This window comes from Megalobrama amblycephala, linkage group LG5, assembly GCF_018812025.1.
Source record: "Megalobrama amblycephala isolate DHTTF-2021 linkage group LG5, ASM1881202v1, whole genome shotgun sequence".
Lineage (NCBI taxonomy): Eukaryota > Metazoa > Chordata > Actinopteri > Cypriniformes > Xenocyprididae > Megalobrama > Megalobrama amblycephala.
The window spans coordinates 18,275,124-18,295,416 of NC_063048.1; the positions used below are offsets into that span (position 1 = coordinate 18,275,124).

Sequence of the window (20,293 nt, forward strand, 5' to 3'; positions counted from 1 at the left end):
CCTCGCGTACCCCAGTTTGAGAAACACTGCTCTAGAGTTAGTAAACTTGTAGTTGCAAAGCAACTTATAGTTAGTAGAATGTGTAAATTGGACCATCGGAAATGTGTTACTGAAACGTTTAATCCAGTTGAGAGAAATGTGTATTTGATTAAATGCCTAAAAGTATTGACAAAAATCAAATTCAATCTAATGAAACTCTTTTTTTCTCTATTTTACCAAAAACTGTGCTTAAAAGATTATTGCTTAGCAACATGCTAAAATCAGATTTCATTGGAATCAACTAAGTCAAGTCTCTCATGTGTTTCATGTGAGTAGTGCAGAGCTGCTCCTGCCAAGTAGTATTCGAAATCTGTCACTTTTCAGGCTTTGTTTCTGTTAGAAGGCACTTTACAAGGTAGCTGCCCGTGTAGAAGGTTTTAACAACAAAGCTCATACAGCTCAGAGAATATTAAAGGATTTGTTCACCCAAAAATGGAAATACTGTCATCATGTACTCACCCTCATGTTGTTCCAAATCCATTACATTTTTATCCATCTTCAGAGCACAAATGAAGATATTTTTAATTAAATCTGAGAGAGACGATGGCTTTATATGACGCACAAGAACAAACCTCACGGGTACTTGCGGAAGCTCAAAGGTGTGGCGTGACATGCGAGAATGAACCTCATTGGTTCTCGCTTGTCAAGCAAGCATGCTTGAGTTAACGTTTACCAAAATTGAATGCTGTAAACATCGTTTGCTGATTAATGTTTATATTTGAATAAAAGCCTAAATTACATCTGTTCATCATAAAATGCGATTGTGTCTCTAGTGAAGATTTGGATTAAACCACTCGATTCATATGGATTTATTTTACGACCGTTTTGAAGCGTCAGAGTTTAGGGCCAATAGACTTTCATAGGAGGAACAGAAATCTATGAAAAAATGTTTATTTGTGTTCTGAAGAGACAAAAGTTATTTGAAATGACTTTAACATAGCATGAGCATAGTTGTAATGTTTCCTCTGAAGCTGAGAGGAATCCAGTCAAGTCATGTCATGTTTATTTATAGCCTAACATTTTATTTTATAAATTATTCCTTTAAAGCCACAAATATCATAATTGTTATCTATAGGCCTACTGTAAAAGAAATTTAAAAATACAAAGACGTATAGTAGAGAGAAATTTTATGTCAGAGCAGGATTTAAGCGAACGTCATTTAACCGGTGAGCGTGAGTGTTTGCTTGAGGCGTGAGCGACTGAACGGAGCGCACCGGCATAGAGTGGAATATTAAGCGGAGCATCAAACCGCTCCACTTCGCTCACATGCTCTGCCCTTTAATGACCTTTACTTTTGAATCATGAATATTAATGACCTTTATTATTACTTCACTAAACTCTCCAATAATCTTAGACTAAATCAGTGTTTAGTATGAGTGCATCATAAAAATCCAGAAAAGCATTCTGAAAGAAACTATGTCATCACATCATCTGTACCTGACTGCCACCGTGCTCTGTGTCTATGTAGCGTGGCATGGGGAAACGAGTGTGTAGAAGCTCTTGGGCGTCATCCACGGGAGCCTGCAGCAGGTGGCGGAAGTTCTCATACTCTGGCATGTCCTGGTACCCGGCTTTACGCCACTGAGACACCGTCTAAATGAGGGAAAATATATCTGTCAGAAGTCATACTACAACATGATAAATCTGAAAACCTATTTATGTGCTAGTAAATGTATTTTTTGAGCTGTGACTCCATGGGAACATCTAACTCTATTCGTTTTTTAAATTTCACTTCATTAGCATGTGCTTCAGCGAGACACCTACAAGTGCTTAATCAGGAAATGTCTGTCGCTGAAACGCAGCCAAGTTTAAAATTGTTTCAGTGTAAAACTGGCTCTGATATCTTGTGCGCAGATTATTGAACAGTTCAGACCGAGACCAAGAAAACAGACTGCATTCTTAATTATTGAAAACATGAAAAAGACTACCCAGTCACGGGGAAAAATAAAAAATAAAAAACACAGGCAGACTGCGAGCTGTGATTTTTACGGTAATGTCTTATTTCGATAGTCCACTTTAGACATCCTATTAACTATAAGTACCTTTGCATCTAGACGTCAACTACCATTTATTAAGAGTATTAGAAGACTGCTAGATCTGCTAACACTTTATTTTGATGTTCCCCCAACAGACATTCTACTGATTATAAGCAACTTCGCAAGTACTTGTCTTTCTACTAACTCTACTAATCCTAACAGTCTATAAATACTCTAAAGAGAGTTAGTTGACATGTAGTTGCAAAATTATTTATAATAAGTAAAATGTCTAAAGTGGACTATCGAAATAAAGTGTAACCATTTTTACATCTTACCTCTCCGTGGTAAATCAGAATCTGGAAGAAGGTGTCCATGAGGAGGATGCGGTCAGGCAAGATACTGCTGCTGTCCAGCAACACGGGCTACAACAACAGGAAACAAGGCCCGTTATTGGACTGTCACTGTCAATTAGATACTTTGATAAACATCTTTCCTGAAACTTCCCCCTTCAGTTCCCAGTGTCAGGGGAAAAACAGAAAGTGACATAAAGCCCTCCATTAAAAGCAGATTAGAATACACACACGTCAGTTTGAGTTGCTCATTGTATAATCATCCTGATGTTGTTTAACTCACTCAGTCCTACAAAAGAACAAGTACAACTGACCATCAGATCATTATGTAGAGTTTATACTCTACAGAATTATACAACATTTGCCTGCTTGCTTTCTCCCTCTCCCTCTACAAGCGTGTTAAAATGCATGCAACCTTCAGGCTCCTGGGTACAAACGATACCATACCTTTGCAAAAAGATTTAAAGAAAATAATATGAGCTTAAACAAAAATAAGAACAAAAGATCTCAGCGCACTAATTAAACATTTTAATCTTTTGAGTCAGGGGACATCAAGTGCACAGTCACCATGACATTGCACTTCAGAATCAACGTGAGTCATGACACGTGATTTACTCATTAAGCTTACTGAATTAATACTGATACTTAAAGAACACTTTTACAAAATTATTAAGCCAGTTTCACTTTCTATACACTACTGTTTAAAAGTTTGGAGTCTGAAAAGAAATCAATACTTGCAAGGCTTTTATTTGTGCAATAAATTGAAGATTTATGTTACATAAGATTTCTATTTCAAATAAATGCGGTTCTCTTGAACCTTTCATCAAAGAATCCTGGGGAAAAAAAGTATCACAGTTTCCACACAACTATTAAGCAGCACAATTGTTTTCAATATTGATAATCATATTAGATTTATTTCTGAAAGATCATGTGACTGAAAACTGGAGTAATGATACTGAAAATTCAGCTTTGCCATCAAAGGAATAAATTACATTTTAAAATATATTAAAATATAAAAGCTATTTTAATAATATTGTAATAATATTATATATATTAGAATAAGTGAAAATAAGTGGTGAGGAGAAGAGACTTCTTTCAAAAACATTAAAGAGTTAGTTCATCCAAAAATGAAAATTCTGTCATTAATTACGCACCCTCATGTCGCTCCACAGCGTAAGACCTTCGTTCATCTTCGGAACACAAATTAAGATATTTTTGATGAAATCTGAGAGGTATATGACTTGTCCATAGACAGCAATATAATCAACACTTTCAAGGACCAGAAAGGTACTAAAGACATCGTTAAAACAGTCGACGAGAATACTTTTTGTGCGCACGAAAAATTTCTTCTCTTCTGTGTCATTTTCATTACGTTCAGCGTTTCCAGGTTCTACATAAGAACACGGGATCAGTATTGGCAAAGGCTGTTCAAGTGAGTGGCACGATGCCTTCGTGTGATGCTGACGCAGGAGCCGGCCAATAATAAGTCAGCGTTCTGACGTAGAACCTGGAAGCGCTGAACGTAAACAGCATATGAGAATGACAAAGAAGAGAAGATATTGTTGAATAAATTTGTTTTTGTTTTGTTTTATGTACAAAAAGTATTCTCGTTGCTTTATAAAATTAAAGGTCCCGTTCTTCGTGATCCCATGTTTCAAACTTTAGTTAGTGTGTAATGTTGTTGTTAGAGTATAAATAAAATCTGTAAAATTTTAAAGCTCAAAGTTCAATGCCAAGCGAGATATTTTATTTAACAGAAGTCGCCTACATCGAACGGCCAGTTTGGACTACATCCCTCTACTTCCTTCTTTAATGACGTCACTAAAACAGTTTTTTGACTAACCTCCGCCCACAGGAATACACAAGAGTTGTGTTTGTAGAGTGTGTTTGTCGCCATGTCGTCGAAACGCTGTTATTTTCATCCCGCAGTCCAATCACCGGGTCTGATTCCGGCTCAAATTGATAGGGTAAAATTAAAGACATGTTTACAATAACACTGAGCGCGTGCATCTCCACGTTATGGTAAGAGGCGTGACCTTTCCGGGCAAGGTTCGCTAAGCTGCTGTCGAATCACAACACAGAAACCACTGGCACAATCAGAACTCGTTACGTATTTCTGAAGGAGGGACTTCATAGAACAAGGAAGTCATCAGCCCGTTTTTATGACAGTGGAAACAGCGGTATACAGATAAGTAAATTATGTGAAAAATACTGTGTTTTTTTACACGCGAAACATGAACACATGTTATATTGCACACTATAAACACAATCAAAGCTTCAAAAAAACATGAAAAACGGGACCTTTAAGGTTGAACCGCTGCAGTCACGTCAACTGTTTTAACAATGTCTTTAGTACCTTTCTGGACCTTGAAAGAGGTGGTTATATCGCTGTCTATGGACGAGTCATCATACCTCTCTGATTTCATCAAAAATATCTTAATTTGTATTCCAAAGATGAACGAAGGTCTTATGGGTATGGAACAACATGAGGGTGAGTGATTAATGACAGAATTTTAATTTTTGGGTGAACTAACCCTTTAACAAGCCCAAACTTTTGAACAGAACATATTTTTATCAAAGTCTTTATATTATTAGTACTTCTAAATTAACAGTAAATGAGCTGTAAAAAATGCATTAAGGTACAAGAGTCTATGCTCTATGTTGAATATAGACATTGCCAAATTTTTTTTACATAGCTTATATATAAATTGATTACTACCAATTTGGGAAAAAAAAAAAAAAAAAAATTAAAAGTGTTTAACGTGTGCAAGTTGAAGAACATGCATGAACATAGCATCTACCATCTATGAAGTCACTCGTTTGGTCACCTGAAAATTGTGCAAAATGTTCAATGGGAGAAATTCTGCATGTTTACCTCTGGTGGCCCGTTGAACGAGTATGCATAGAGGATGGGCTGTATCATTATCAGAGACTGGGTCAGGTCCTGCCTCATAAACTGGTGTCTGTAATAGGTGCTTTCATCAGGACTGTTGTTAAACACTTGCAGAAATGAAGACCTCCTCAGATGGAACATAAACTGCCAAAAACAATGCAAGATCTCATTTTCACTTTGCAATTAAGTAAGATTCAGTGCTGTCATAGAGAGCTGGACAGGAGGCAAGTACCTGAGGGTACAACGAAAACGTCTCGGAGAAACGGAATGAGTTGGGATCGTCTTTATGATAATCTCCAAATTTCTGGCACTGCAAATTGAAGATAATAATTAGAGAAGTTATTGTGCATCCCTAATACTAAATGACTGATTATACTCAGAATGGGAAACGGAAAGAAGAAAGGCTGTAAGACTCACCAAGCGGATGAGTTGTCGGTCCAGCCAGCGCAGAACGTCCGGGCCCTCCTCCGTCTCAGCCCTGTAGACGGCCAAGCGGGCCATGAGGATGGCGGCGGCCTCCTGGTCAAAAGATGCAGCGATGCTCTGGATCTGAGTCTGAGCATCAGCCCAGCTGAAGAGGAGGAAAAGGAGAACACGTTATAGCACAGTGACCTTCTGACACAAGCTTGTGCATCATCAGTCTGACTCACATGGATTCATCCTCAATGTCTGGATATAAAAAAAAAAATCCAAGAGGTATATTCAAAAAGCGTCAGAATAGTCTTTTAGGCATTTTAAGTATGTTTGAAAGCTACAAACAGCGTAGTCTTTGTCGAAGACTGAATGTACTCTTTCAAGGTGCATCGATTCGGATTCTGACAAATGCAACGTTCTAAAAGTGGAATCTTTTGATTTCTTTTTCATATCGTCATGGAAACTGGATGTGGTTGTCGAGGATAACACATGGATGATGTGCAGACATAAAGTCCAAACCGGGAGGCATTCATGAAAGGACGAGAATCAATCTAAGGACAATCTACAATTATGATGTTGTGCCCAAGATTTTTTTCTTTAGTTCCTGGTGTTGTATGTACCATTACCAGGGTTCCCACTCTAAGCCAAATGTCAAATTCCCTGACTTTTCCCTGACTTTCACAGACTAAAAAGCTGAATTGCCATGACCTATAATGAATGGAAAAACTGTTGTGATGAGTACTGAGCAGACAAAAATCAGCCACAGACAGTATTTTAAATCCATCCATTTGAAAGCTTTATTTATTTGTTCACAGACGTTTTTAGTACAAAACTAAGTTAAAACACTCAAACACACTACTTTTTTGTGCTTTTACCCATTAAATGCACTTTTTTATTTTTCTGTGAAATTAATTTCTAGAGAAATTAGTTTATAGTTTTTATGCTTTCAGGGGTTAAACGCATTAGAGTATGTTCTGTTTCTCATCAAGTTCATCATTCAATCTTTTGATTTCTTCACATTTAGGTTTTTTAGGCCGCCTTAGACTGTTTGACACTAGGCTATTTCTGTAAATGGTTGCTATGATTATTTAAGTCCGAAATAAATAATTAATAACTATTAAATAATTAAGTCCCATAATATTTTTCCTTCAGAAGTAATGTTGGTAGTTTATCCAATGTGCATTTATTAATTTATTCATATTTATTCATTCTACTATGGTGAATAAACGAAGGTAATGGCTACGCACGACCAATTTGAAAATTCTGTGCGACTGCCACTAGGGGGCGAAATGCGACAATCGTGCAGTGAAAAGGTGGCTTACTGTATCCTAACCATAGAACAGGGCTCTTCAAGTAGTTTCATTCGAGGGCCGGATTATCAAATCAAAAAGTTGAGATGGGCTGGGAGGAGGGAGGGGGGGCGGGGGGTCTTATTGGTAAAAATGATTTTTTTAATTATTAGGCTTAAATGAAAATATTCTCACAGGAATACTGGAAACTAAATGGAAACTAAAATTTAAAGCGACAAAAAAAAAATCCCTGATATTCCATGACTTGGACAAAAAAAAAACAAAAAAAAAAGAATTCCCTGACTTTCAATGTCTGGAATAGACCTTTTAAAATTCCATGATATTCCAGAAATTCCATGACCCGTGGGAACACTGTATTACTCAAATAGGTAGAGAACACAGTGGACACTTTGGGGACTGTATCGGTTCTTGTGTCCCACAAAAGAAAATTAGGGACATTTATGATTGAAAGACAATCAATCAATGCTGAAACAATTACGCTGCTTAAATTTTTTGTGGAAAATTATTTTTCTTCCATCTTTGATGAATAGAAAGTTCAAAAGAACAGCAATTATTTGAAATAGAAATTCTCTGTAATAGTATTAATGTCTTTACTGTCACTAACAATTGAAAAAAAAAAAAAAAAAAGAATTAATTTCTATAAAAAGAAAAATCTTACTAACCCTTAACTTTGAAATGGTAGTGTATGTAGCAATCAATGATGGTTAAAAATGGACAAACGACTTACTTCCTTGCAATTGTGGTCACTCTGATGCGTCTCTGTCCGCTAGAATGCTGATACTGTGTTACGTACTGTATGGCTCCACGTCCACCCTGTGGGATAGGAGCGTTGTGCTGAAGAAAAAAAAAAGAAGAAAAAAAAAAGAATGAATACTGCCTAATATTTTGTTCAACAATTTAAGATGAACCCCTCAAATGGTATGGCAAAAATAAAGGATTACTTTTAAGCAGGTTTCCCAAACCTTCCCACCACCCTGGCACCAATCTACTATTGGTTTGGACACACTTGTTATAGGAAGTCTCACCCAAAGTCACAACTATTAGTTGAGCAAGAATTTTACATTTTGGATATTTGATCAAAATTACAGTAAAAGTGATAATTTTTGTCATTATTTTTGTCAACATTTTTTTACAGACAAAAATGAGACGATAACTAAATAAAAACCAGTTTTGAATGACAAAAACTATGATGAAAATCTATTTTCTTCAACTAATAAAAATTTGATTTTTTGAATTGCAACGTCCTGATGTATATGGCAGAGCATAAGTTGGCATACAATTGCGTCTCAAAAAACATTCAAAAATGTAAACGAGATACATATGGATAGATCAGAAAAAGCATGAAAACACATAAGAGAGCTCTATTCGGTATGGTTTTCTGTGCGCACACCTGAAGCTCGCAGCCACGTACACAGAAAGCTACTCACAACATTAAGTCAAAATGTCTGTTTTGGAGAGTATTCACATAAACACAGTCGGTTATGTCTTAAAAAAAAAAAGTAAACAGTTGTTAGAATATCGGATATGCATCAGTGTACTGGATCCCAGCATTGAGCCATAAAGTGACAGCAGCCTAATAAACCTGCTGCTGTCTGTGCCCTTAATATTAATCAAACGACAAAAGAAAAAGAGGAAAGCATTCACTGCTAATTAAATTAATAAGGATTAATTATATTTAATTTATACAAATAAATATGTCTGCTTGAAAGCATAAAGAATAATGTATGCAAGTTGTTATAAAGAATGCATTTTTCATTCAATGAAAAGAAGACTAGAGTTGGTATTGAAATTTTAAAAATGTGACGCTTTGAGCGCTGTTGAGTGGATACGTAAACACCTCTGGTCTGCAATAGATGCCCGCTTTCAAACGTTCCTGTGTGTTTCTGTGCAAGCACTCAGTGAAGAGCGTCATTGATGACTATTTACAATGTTTTTGAAGCGTTGATCATTGAAGCCAATCACAGTGGCCACAATGGCCAAACAGAGCCGTTTACGAATCCGCTCAATAGTCCTCAAAGCGTCACATTTTTAAAATTTCAGTACCAACTAGGTACTGAAGTCGGTCCATTTGACGACTCTGAAGAAGACCATATATTCTTCTTTAGGATAAGTAGTTTTATTTAATTTTAAGATAAATAAAAACATGTTATATGTCAGAGCAGTTAAATGTGTCTGTATTGCATGTTTAAACTTTAATATTCATATTAAAAGGGTAATGGATGTTTTCTTCTGGAGTATATAATGGGTTTGGACACTTTAGATAAATTCTTAAAATGATGCATCACAATTTAACTAAACCCACTCAATTTTAGTCAACTAAATCTACTGTAAGACTAAAACTAAAACAATTCAGATGACTAAAATATGACTAAAACTAAATGGCATTTTAGTAATAAGACTATGAATAGAATGAAATCAAAATTCAAAAACAGATTATTACTGTTTTTACTGTATTTTTGAGAATGAGACCTCTTTAAAACAATTAAAAAATCTTTAAAAAAAACGTATGACCAGTAAGTGTAGTTGTCTCTCCACATTCAACTAGGATATAAAGCATAAACTGAAAAAAATCTCACTGTAACCCAACTTTCTCTAAAATATAAATATCCCATTAAAAGCTCTAGTATGTATCTCAATCACTGATCATAAGTGCTCAACATGTCTATAAACCGACTGCAATTGTGAAATTATTACGTTTTAATACATCTATTTGACTAAATTCCATCTAGGTAAGGTACTGCAAAGATAGCTTGTGCAATACCACCAAAAAAAAAAAAAAAAAAAACCTGTAATCCAAAAACTGTATGAAATGACACATGTAACAGGATATAACTGATATAACTGGAAAGAAGGCTTAAGCTCTAGGTAAAGGCACTGAAGCCTTAATTAATGATTATGGCTTAAACCGAATTAGGGTCATGCTTCTCGCCAATTATACTAAAAAAACAGTAGGGTACGAAACGGCTCATAAAGTCGGCAACAGAGGATATTGAATCTCATGCGCCGTGTTTGCAGAGCAGTGCAGCTCCAGCCTCCCCATGCGCCCTGTGTCCACAGAAACGTGCTCTTTAAATGTTAGATGCTTTATTTACCTCGCTACATGTGATTGTAGCCGTTCACATAGTTTTGCCTCTCAAGGCAACATGTTTGCCATTTTCGAACCGGCTGAGGCAGGTGCTGATAGTAAAGACGGAGGGGGGTTTGACTACACTCCCCAAAGAGATCATTGCTTGGTGAAGTGCGCTAGATCTTCTACTCCTAAAGATCAGCATGAGGTACACTCCTCCCATACAGCAACACCTTCCCTGGTGGTTTGGCACTGAAAACGTGACCTCCTCTTTCCACAGCTTTCATTGTGATCTCTGTCATCGAATGAGTGTTTGTATTTTCACTGTAAATGTCTGCATTTGAACACCCATGTAAACATGCAGTGGACTTCGGTGGTTTATGCAGTGTTGATGATTGGTTCCAGTACCTGTTCCATTTTGGGGAACTTGGTACTACTGTTGGTGGTGTTACTCAACCAGAACTTGCAAACGGACACCTGGATTCTCACACTGAGCTTCTGCCTATGTGATCTGGCGTTGGGCGTCTCCACCATTCCTTTTGGTATCCATAACAGTCTTTTCCAAGTGAAGAGCTACCCCAGCAAGAGCGCCACCTGCAAGGGCAGCGCCTTTCTGTTTTTGTTGCTCCAGCTCGCCTCCATCCATTCCCTCACCTGGGCCACTGTCGACAAGTTCACAGAGATCTGCTTCGCCCTCAGCTACCCGGTGATCTTTACAGCGCACAGGGCCAAAATCATCCTCGCGATGGTGTGGGTCTACAGCATCCTCAACGCAGCTCTGCCACTCTTCGGTTTTGGCAGTTACGTCTACAGCGAGACAAAGTTCCTCTGCGTTCCCAGCTTCAAACCATCCTGCATTGCCTTCAACATGCTCTTCATGGTGTTGGGAATAATCATACCTATTGTACTGATGTGCTCCATGTATGGATATATAGTGTATATAGCCAGGAACCAGGTGCGACGAGGGACGTTTGTTTGCAACGAAGACCATTGTTTCTACGTGCCAGCCTATAATTACTTCAAAAGCTCCATAGTAATGGTGACAACCATCGGTAAGCATAATTAAAAAAGGGGGCATAAAGCAGTTTTATTGTCTTTGATTTTCCCACAATGTTTTGAACGTTCATTAAGTGCTTATCTTTCTGACATCATTCTGTTGATACGTTTATTTTACCTTGGCATATAGAGATTTGTTTCCTGCTTAATACAAACACAGAACAACGTCAGCATCTACGTACACAATGATTCAAAAGTTTGGAATTAGTAATATTTTTACTAATGTTTTTGAAAGAATTTTTATGGTTCACCAAGGCTGCATTTCTTTGTTATTCAGACACCTTATACATTTCATTCATTAATTCAGTTTATTCACTATAGTTTAAAAAAAAGGTAATACAATATGACAAGATCTCAGAGTTAAACTGTGTCAGAAAATATTAATCTTAATTATGTCAGATAACACTTAAGCAAAACATGGTCAGGTCAAAGTGTCTGAATAATTTTGGGTTTTTAAATCAATTTTACTGGTAGTCTACTGTATGAAGAATTTTTGGGTATAATATGTCACAGCTTACTTTATTTTGCTATCCTCACTTACATAAATGAACTATAGTTTCCTGCACCCACTAGTAAAAATATATCAAAAACGTCTGAATAATTTTTAGTTTGACTGTATATTTATATATATTTTTTTTTCAACAGCCATTACTCCAGTCTTTATTGTCACATGATCCTTCAGAAATCATTCTAACATGTGATTTGCTGCTCAAGAAACATTTCTTATTACTACCAATGTTGAAAACAGTTGTGCAGCTTTAATATTTTTATGGAAACCATAATACAACTTTTTTCACAATTCTCACAATAAAAAGTTCAAAAGAACAGCATTTATTTGAAATATAAATATTTTCTAATATTATAAATGTCTTTACTGTCACTTTTGATTAACTTAATGTGTTCTTGCTGAATGAAAGAATGAATGAATAATTTCAAATTTTATAGACCCCAAACTTTTAAACCGTAGTATGCAGTAATTCTAGAGCTATAAAGAGATAATTTGTCTGATGTGATGAGAAATGTTTGAGTTCATATTGTGACATATGAGACATTGAGGGATTTTTTTTTTTTTTTCTTATAGAAAAGACACATTTGAGATTACTGGAGTCTTTTTCTCAGAAGAAAACAATGTCTTCTTTTTTCTCTCCATTAAATCTAATACTGCCCAAGAGAAACAATAGAGATATTAAAGAAACCTTATTTGTGAGAGGATAGTTGTCGGTTAGTGCCGATGACCCCAAAGAAAATGCACAATGATTCAAAAGTTTAGACACTTCATTTACTTTCTCATGACCTTAAAAACATTTCAATATAAAGGCTTTAAATTAGTTTTGCAGACAAAAAATGTCTATGTATGCATTTTATTCTAAAACGAAAACTTTAATTTGTTTAATGGAAGATTTGGACTGGAGAGAAAGGAAAAACAGCCAACAAGTGTCCCGCAAATTACTTCAGTGCTGTTTAATGTTTTGCCCCTTAAGGAAATAATAAAGAATGAATAGGTGTGTCCAATCTTTTGACTAGTTATGCAAATCAGAGAATAATATATACAGTAGATTGCCAAAGTCTTGGACAGTCCAACAAGCTTGACTACAAAATCAATTGCTGTAAATTAATTATGATTTAACTCATTGTGATTTAATTTATGTGATTTAAATTTTATATCAATTGACAACCTAATTATTTAAAATGTATGATGTTTATTCCTCTGTCTTTGGTAACTGAGAAGAAAACAGCAAGGGTCCAGGTAGATTATGAAGAAACTAATTAGCAAAATACATCACACAAGCAACACAACCTCGAGGCAGTGCAAGTCAATATTCTTGTTGAGCTAATGAAATAAGCTTGTCTAAAAAATCTTTAACCACGTCATGTGATTTGTGTGTGTTGTTGACAGTGTGCCTACTTGTTTGCTGGCTGCCATACATCGTTATCTGCTTCTATGAGACACTGACGGGAAAAGAGAGCCCGCAGCCTGCCTCGGCTGTTGCCACATGGCTTGTCCTCTTCACTTCAGCCCTCAACCCATGGATCAACTCCATGACTCAAACGTAAGCAACTAAGTACACCAGTTTGATGACTGTATATCATGTGGAATTAGGGTTTAATGGTAGGTATGTTTCTTACAATGCATATAGGGCTGGGCAGTATGCCGATATATTCAGCGTGACGACAGAAACACTCGTCAACCAGTACAGATTCTGCTATACTGTTTATGTTGTACTTTACTGCTATATCATAGCACTCTGGTGGTCAGTCAACCTTGGAGAAACATAAAGAACTATCAAATTTAAATAATTTGGGAGAATCTTTTGCAAGAAGCAACAACTTTTCAGGTTCCAAATTAAAAGACGATTTAATCAAATTAAATAAAGTACAATATTGATCAAAAGTTTAGGGTTAGTACAAAGATTTTTTTAAGTAATTAATACTTTTATTTAGCAAGGACGCATTAAATTGACCAAAAGTACATTTTCAAATGCTGTTCTTTTGAACTTCCTATCATCAAATGCAGCACAACTGTTTTCAGCATTAATAATTGATAATAGCTACTGAAAATTAAGCTTTACATCACAGGAATAAGTTACATTTTAAAATATAATTTAAAATTATTTCACAATATTACGGTTTTATTGTATTTTTGATTAATAAAAATAAATAAATAAATGAATAACTCTTACAGATCCCACATTTTTGAACGGAAGTCCAACTTTCATTTGTAAAACATTTAAAGGATTAGTTCACTTCAGAATGAAAACGTCCTGATAATTTACTCACCCCCATATCATCCAAGATGTTTATGTCTTTCTTTCTTCAACCGAAAAGAAATTATGTTTTTTTAGGGAAAACTTTCCAGGGTTTTACTCCATATAGTGGACTTCAATGGCTACCAACGGGTTGAAGGTCCAAATTCAAAAAGATTCAATGCAGCTTCAAAGGGCTCTACACAATCTCAGACCAGGAATAAGGGTCTTGTCTAGCAAACAAGCTGGAAAGGTCACGCGTGACGTAGGCAGAAGTACCGAGCAAGTGTTTACAAAGCGAACTTGCAAAGACTAAGTCAAACAAAGAAAACATTTTTTTAAAAAAAAGGTAAAAACAACGATATCAGACCATTTTGAAGTTGGAGGAGAAAGTGAGATTTTTTTGCCCCAGCCTGGTACTTGCACCTATGTCATGTGTGACCTTTCCAACGTGATCATTAGGGGTGGGAGAAGGGAAGGGGAGAGAGAGGGGGAAAAAAAAATAAATAAATAAATAAATAAATAAATATCGATCCATCAATGCATCGCAATTCTCTCTCCAACGATTATGGATAATTCTGAGCTTAGTTTTTAACCAGATGCACCATGACGGCGAGTTTGATTTAGAAACACCTGAATTCTGCTTGCTTTTAATTCCTCACACACCACTCAAACCTTGAAAACTTTCATGAAGTTCGGAAAGGTTGAAGCGAATTACAAGGACATTCGCAGGCTTCATTGCACAGGATGCGCTCATTGCTCATTTTGTTTGACGTTCCACTTGCAGTGCGTGGTCTTGCCCGGCGGTATTTCCCTTACAAATGCTCTATGAAGGCATAATTTATATCATTTGGAATGCAGTGGACTTATATATTTATAATATGAAACTCACAAACAGAAGGTTGTTTTCAATTTCAAATGCTGACGAGCGCTTTGTTTGTGAAGAGTGCTTGCGCATGCGTCTGTGCACGACTGTGTAAGTGGTTTAAGGTTGTGTCTCAAAATGGTTTTATGACGCAAAATTAAAGTAAACGCGAAATGGACAGCACAAACTGCATTACTTCTTATATTTCCATGCGTGAACGCAGCTTATGAGATCACCTGCTGTCTATGATGACATAGTAAAAATCAAACAACAGGAGAAAAAAAAAAAAAAAAAAAAAAAAAAAAAAAAAAAATCACTCAAAGTTCTTGAATGGAAAACATTCAGATAATCTTAAATACTGAAAGCACTCATTGTTTATTGCTTGTAGTATGTTTCTTTGCTCCTTTTTATTATTTGCTACTTGCTTATATGTTTTGAAGTTATATTAGTTTAAAATTCTTAACATAGGCCTACAATTGTTTTAATTTAATTTTTATATTTGTAATTATTTTAAAAAGTACTTATAATTACTTATGCAAGGATATGTAAGTGTAAGGATTTTAAGATTTTCAAGTCGTTAAACTAATTAATTAATTAAAAAAAATTTAAAAAGATCAAGAATCGTTTTGGAATCGGATCGTGACTCCCAGAATCGGAATCGGATCAGATCGTGAGGTGACTAAGGATTCCCACCCCTTGTGATCATAATATGTGGCGCATCGCAAAGCTAGTGCAAGACGAGCATTTGTGGTTAAAAAGTATATACATTTTATTTTATTCGTTTCGCTAGATTAGACCCTTATTCCTCGGCTGGGATCATGTAGAGCCCTTTGAAGCTGCACTGAAATTGCAATTTGGACCTTCAACATGTTGGTAGCCATTGAAGTCCACTATATGGAGAAAAATCCTGGAATGTTTTCCTCAAAAACCTTAATTTCTTTTCAACTGAAAAAAGAAAGACAAACATCTTGGATGACATGAGAGTGAGTAAATTATCAGGAAAGTTTAACTGAACTTAATTCAGTGGACTATCCACCATGCATTTATATATTATAATATATAAACTATTTTATGGTTGAATTTAAAGAGGAAAAAACTATACTGTGATACATCATCAATACTAATATGTATAAGACTTTGGTAATACAGCCCATCCCTAAATGTCATGATAGATAGAAGACAGACAGGAAGATCCATAAGACACATTCTCCCAGAAAATAAGCTCTCTATTTTGGGAAATGTAATCATGGATAGACATTACCTTTTTATTGTTGATTAAGACTTTACTGGCCTTTTAACTATCAGATGTGGCAGCTCATATTAATACCTGCCACATTCAATAATGTTTTGTTAATACAATGTGGCAGGAATTGAATGTGGAGCAGGATTGAAAAAGAAAGGTGGAGGTAAAAACCTGCTGATGAAAAACTCAATGGCCAATTCGGGCAACATCTATAAAGAGAACATGTATAGCTATGAATCATGGTATTGATATGTGGCTGTTATTTAAATTCTAAGAGCATACGAGTATGTGGGAGGTTTACTGTGACCTTGTTTGTATCTCTCAGGAGGTACAGAGCTGCGTTGCGCAAAAGCCTGAATAAAATCCGACAGATGTTTGAGTATCCTTGTAAAAACTCCCTCTCCCAGTGCACAACCATACAGCCACGCCGCGAGAGCAACAGCTTCTCTTCGCCAGCTCCCAGTGTACCTCCGGCACTACAAACAAACAACCAACCCCAACAGGACCTCACGCTGGTTTGAGCATGGCCCTTACTGACCTTTGCTGGACTGAATAGTGTAGAAATAATCATGACTTAAGGAAGCATCTACAGCAACGTTTCACCTCAGCAAAAGAGGACACTGGGTTGGCGGAGCCAACCAGAAGCAATTTCACTGCTTATGATGTAAACAGACTTCATACAGACAGAAGAAACCACAAAACCAAGAAAACGATATTCTACAAGGCATAATCAAATATTGTTTTCTTTTATGACTTTAGCAGAAACAATGATTCATTTTTTTTTCTAAAGGAATGCTCAAAGGACAATGCAATGTGATTGTGAAAAAAGCTCTCTCTAAAACTGCCAATCATATTTCAATTGTTTTCAGAAACTTGAAAACTGCATTAATGATTGTCTTCAATAGCAACTTGTATAATTTTGATTGCACAGTCTGATCTGATGTATATAATTGGTTATGCAAATATAGTTTTCTTAACATAAAAGCTCACACCAACCTCAAAACTGTAAACTCACTGGAAAGCATTACAGGGTTAGTTCACCCAAAAATGAAAATAATGTCATTTATTGTGACCCTCATGCCGTTTCACACCCGTAAGACCTTTGTTAATCTTCACAATGCAAATTAAGATATTTGTTGAAATCTGAAGGCCTGCATAGCCAGCAATGACACTTCCTCTCTCAAGATCCATAAAGGTACTAAAAACATATTTAAATCAGTTCATGTGAGTACAGTGGTTCAATATTAATATTATAAAGCGACAAGAATATTTTTGGTGCGCCAAAAAAACAAAATAACGACTTATATAGTGATGGCCGATTTCAAAACACTGCTTCATTAAGCTTCGGAGCGTTATGAATCTTTTGTGTCGAATCATGATTCGGATCGCATGTCAAACCGCCAAACCGCTGATTCGACACAAAAGATTCATAACGCTCCGAAGCTTCCTGAAGCAGTGTTTTGAAATCGGCCATCATTATATAAGTCGTTATTTTGGGTTTTTTTGGTGCACAAAAAAAATTCTTGTCACTTTATAAAATTAATATTGAACCACTGTACTCACATGAACTGATTTAAATATGTTTTTAGTACATTAGTGGATCTTGAAAGAGGAAGTGTCATTGCTGGCTATGCAGGCCTCACTGAGCCATCGGATTTCAACAAAAATATCTTCATTTGTGTTCCGAAGATGAATGAAGGTCTTACGGGTGTAGAACGGCATGAGGGTGAGTAATTAATGACATTATTTTCATTTTTGGGTGAACTAACCCTTTAAAGGTGCAATATGTAAGAATTTTGCAGTAAAATATCCAAAAACCACTAGGCCAGTGTTAAATATTTTGTTCACTTGAGTACTTACAATATCCCAAATGTTAGCAAATATTTGTAAATCGTGAGAAAATTGCAATTTTAACCAAGGCTCCGGGACGTGTGAGGAGTCGCCTGTCATACCCGCGTTACCCTCGGTTTCCGGTTTTATTTTGTAGAAACCATGGAAACACCAAAGATGCTTTAATATTTACATGTTTTAATAGACAAGGGAACAACTGTTTTGATATATTTATAGACGGAAAACTAATTGTTTTTGTATATAGCTTTAGTCTTATAGTTTAAATCTAATTTTCTTTTTGCGAGTACCATGCTTTACCATGGCTCAGAGAAAAACACTATTTTGTCAAGTAGCTAACAGCATAATCAGATGCAGCTTTATTTTTAGTAACAGTAATACAATTTCTCAATCATACAATACGTTTTAAAATGAATTGCATGCCATTTATCAACACAAGCCATCCAGCATTTATTATTATATTATAAAACAGATCTAGTTTACTGCAGTGTAAAACAGTGTCTCACAGCAGCCGCTGAGCGAACACACAGAGTAACGTTACAACATCATTTTCAACACACGCAAATGTATCTAATATGATAAACAGAGCTGCGTTACCTCATACTCATGACCGGAAAAGCAGAAGCGGCGCCGGTGACTGTGACATAATAAAAGTTTCTCTGCTCGTGAGGCGTGTGTTGCACAATAGCTCCAGCGGCCTCGTTCAGCTCCCACAACACTCGGTCCTGCACGGCTTCATACTGCAGTAACGTTAATAACCACATCCATGAACATGATTTCTTCTCGAGTCCTATCCCAATTCTTTTCCACCGCCTATGTCCCAAGATTCCACGATCAAACTTGGCGTCATCAAGCTACGCTTTTGTTTTGAATAGGCCTCTAGCGACAGAAAATATTACATATTGCACCTTTAAGACCATGCATACTCCAAATATTCTCATCCAAGCTCTTGATCTATCCAGACTGGACTATTGTAATGCTCTCTTAACAGGCCTTCCAGCATGCACTGTCAAACCTCTACAACTAATCCAGAATGCGGCAGCAAGAGTGGTTTTTAATGAGCCAAAGTGAGCACAACTCACACCTCTCTATATCAGTTTGCACTGGCTGCCAATGGCCGCTCGCAAATTCAAGGCTCTGATGTTTGCCTACAAGACAACCACTGGCTCTGCGCCACTATTTCTAAACTCACTACATAAGACCTATGCGCCCTCCAGAAGAAGTGAACGACGCTTTGTTGAGCCATCCCAAAGAAGCACAAAGTCACTCTCAAGACCTTTTCCTTGTCTGTTCCCTGCTGGTGGAATGACCTGCCTATCTTAATCTGAATAGCTGAGTCTTTAGCTATTTTTTAAAAAACTGCTAAAGACATCTTTTTCGTCAACACTTGACCCAGTAATATTAGCACTTACTTTTTTCTATTTCTATTCTCTCCATTTACTTAAAAAAAAAAAAAAAAAAAAAATCCTTGTTACATGCACTTTGCTGGAATTACTGGGACTTGACACAGCACTTGCGTTCTGTTGCACTCAAGTTGATTTGATTGCTTCTATTGTTCTCATTTGTAAGTCACTTTGAAGAAAAGCATCTGCTAAATGATTCAATGTAAATGTATATATTCTCAATATAAAAAGAGTAACTAACTTCAAATGATTGATCTCTATAAAAATGTCATATTGAGGAACATGACATGTATTTTGCAACATTTGGAATAGTTTATGTGAATCACTAAAAGCTAAGACAGGTAACTACTGCACTGAAGTAATGCTTCAAATTAAAATGCAGTAAAAAAATAAATAAATAAATTAACATCCTATGTATGATGAAAGTTTGCCCTCTAGTGGACTAGCTGCAAATAAGGTGGAAATCTACATGAGCCTGAAATTGTCACAACTGCTGCAACAACAGTCTCTGTGACTGACTCTCTGTGAACCTGATTTCAACAAGTACAACATGTTCTTGGATCAACATCTTTGTTTATCTTGGAACAACATTCCAATCGACCAATCAGTTTGAATTATTAGGGGACAGGTTTAGAGTTAATGTTATTTTTAGGCTTAAAACCAGGGTTAGGTGCTTCTACATCAGTGTTATTTACCACTTCCCTCTGATTTTTGGGATAACTTATGGGTAGGGTTAGGACTAAATTTTCAGACAGGTATGTTGATCCAGGAACATGTCAAAATCATGGTGACCATGTGGGACTGTCAGCAAGTGTAATACTGTGAAGGCAGTTTTTGCTTGTTTTTTTGCAAACTGAACACATGTCAAAAAGATTTTTCTGTGATGGTTTTCCAAAACCATCTGTGGCAATGTTAACTTGTAAACATGCATATCAAGGGTTATTGTAAGCAGATCAAACAAAGTTTACTCGCATGTACCTGATTCACAACCTCAAAGTAGAATGCAAGAGTGGTATTTGGGTCCAGTCCACAAATTTTCCACTGACTTGTGCCGCCAGTTCCTATTTCCTACAAGTAGAGGTCAA

The 20,293-nt window shown here is 36.2% G+C and overlaps 2 protein-coding genes across 3 annotated transcripts in view; one reads left to right on the top strand and one right to left on the bottom strand.

Moving 5' to 3' along the window:
- sec23a (Sec23 homolog A, coat complex II component) overlaps window positions 1–20,293 on the bottom strand; it is a 33,843-nt gene that overhangs the window by 3,937 nt on the left and 9,613 nt on the right. For both annotated transcript variants that reach the window (XM_048190964.1, XM_048190965.1), the window contains exons 12-18: window positions 20,187–20,276; window positions 7,710–7,816; window positions 5,676–5,829; window positions 5,491–5,568; window positions 5,241–5,402; window positions 2,351–2,437; window positions 1,477–1,632 (exon numbers count right to left, since the gene is read on the bottom strand). In XM_048190964.1, the coding sequence (XP_048046921.1) occupies window positions 1,477–1,632; window positions 2,351–2,437; window positions 5,241–5,402; window positions 5,491–5,568; window positions 5,676–5,829; window positions 7,710–7,816; window positions 20,187–20,276 (834 nt within the window). The remainder of the gene's footprint in view (window positions 1–1,476; window positions 1,633–2,350; window positions 2,438–5,240; window positions 5,403–5,490; window positions 5,569–5,675; window positions 5,830–7,709; window positions 7,817–20,186; window positions 20,277–20,293) is intronic.
- Window positions 7,828–17,087, top strand: LOC125268631 (adenosine receptor A3). The gene is made up of 3 exons (XM_048190972.1): window positions 7,828–11,101; window positions 13,003–13,156; window positions 16,283–17,087. The coding sequence occupies exons 1-3, from the start codon at window positions 10,408–10,410 to the stop codon at window positions 16,476–16,478; spliced, it is 1,044 nt and encodes a 347-aa protein (XP_048046929.1). The 5' UTR covers window positions 7,828–10,407; the 3' UTR covers window positions 16,479–17,087.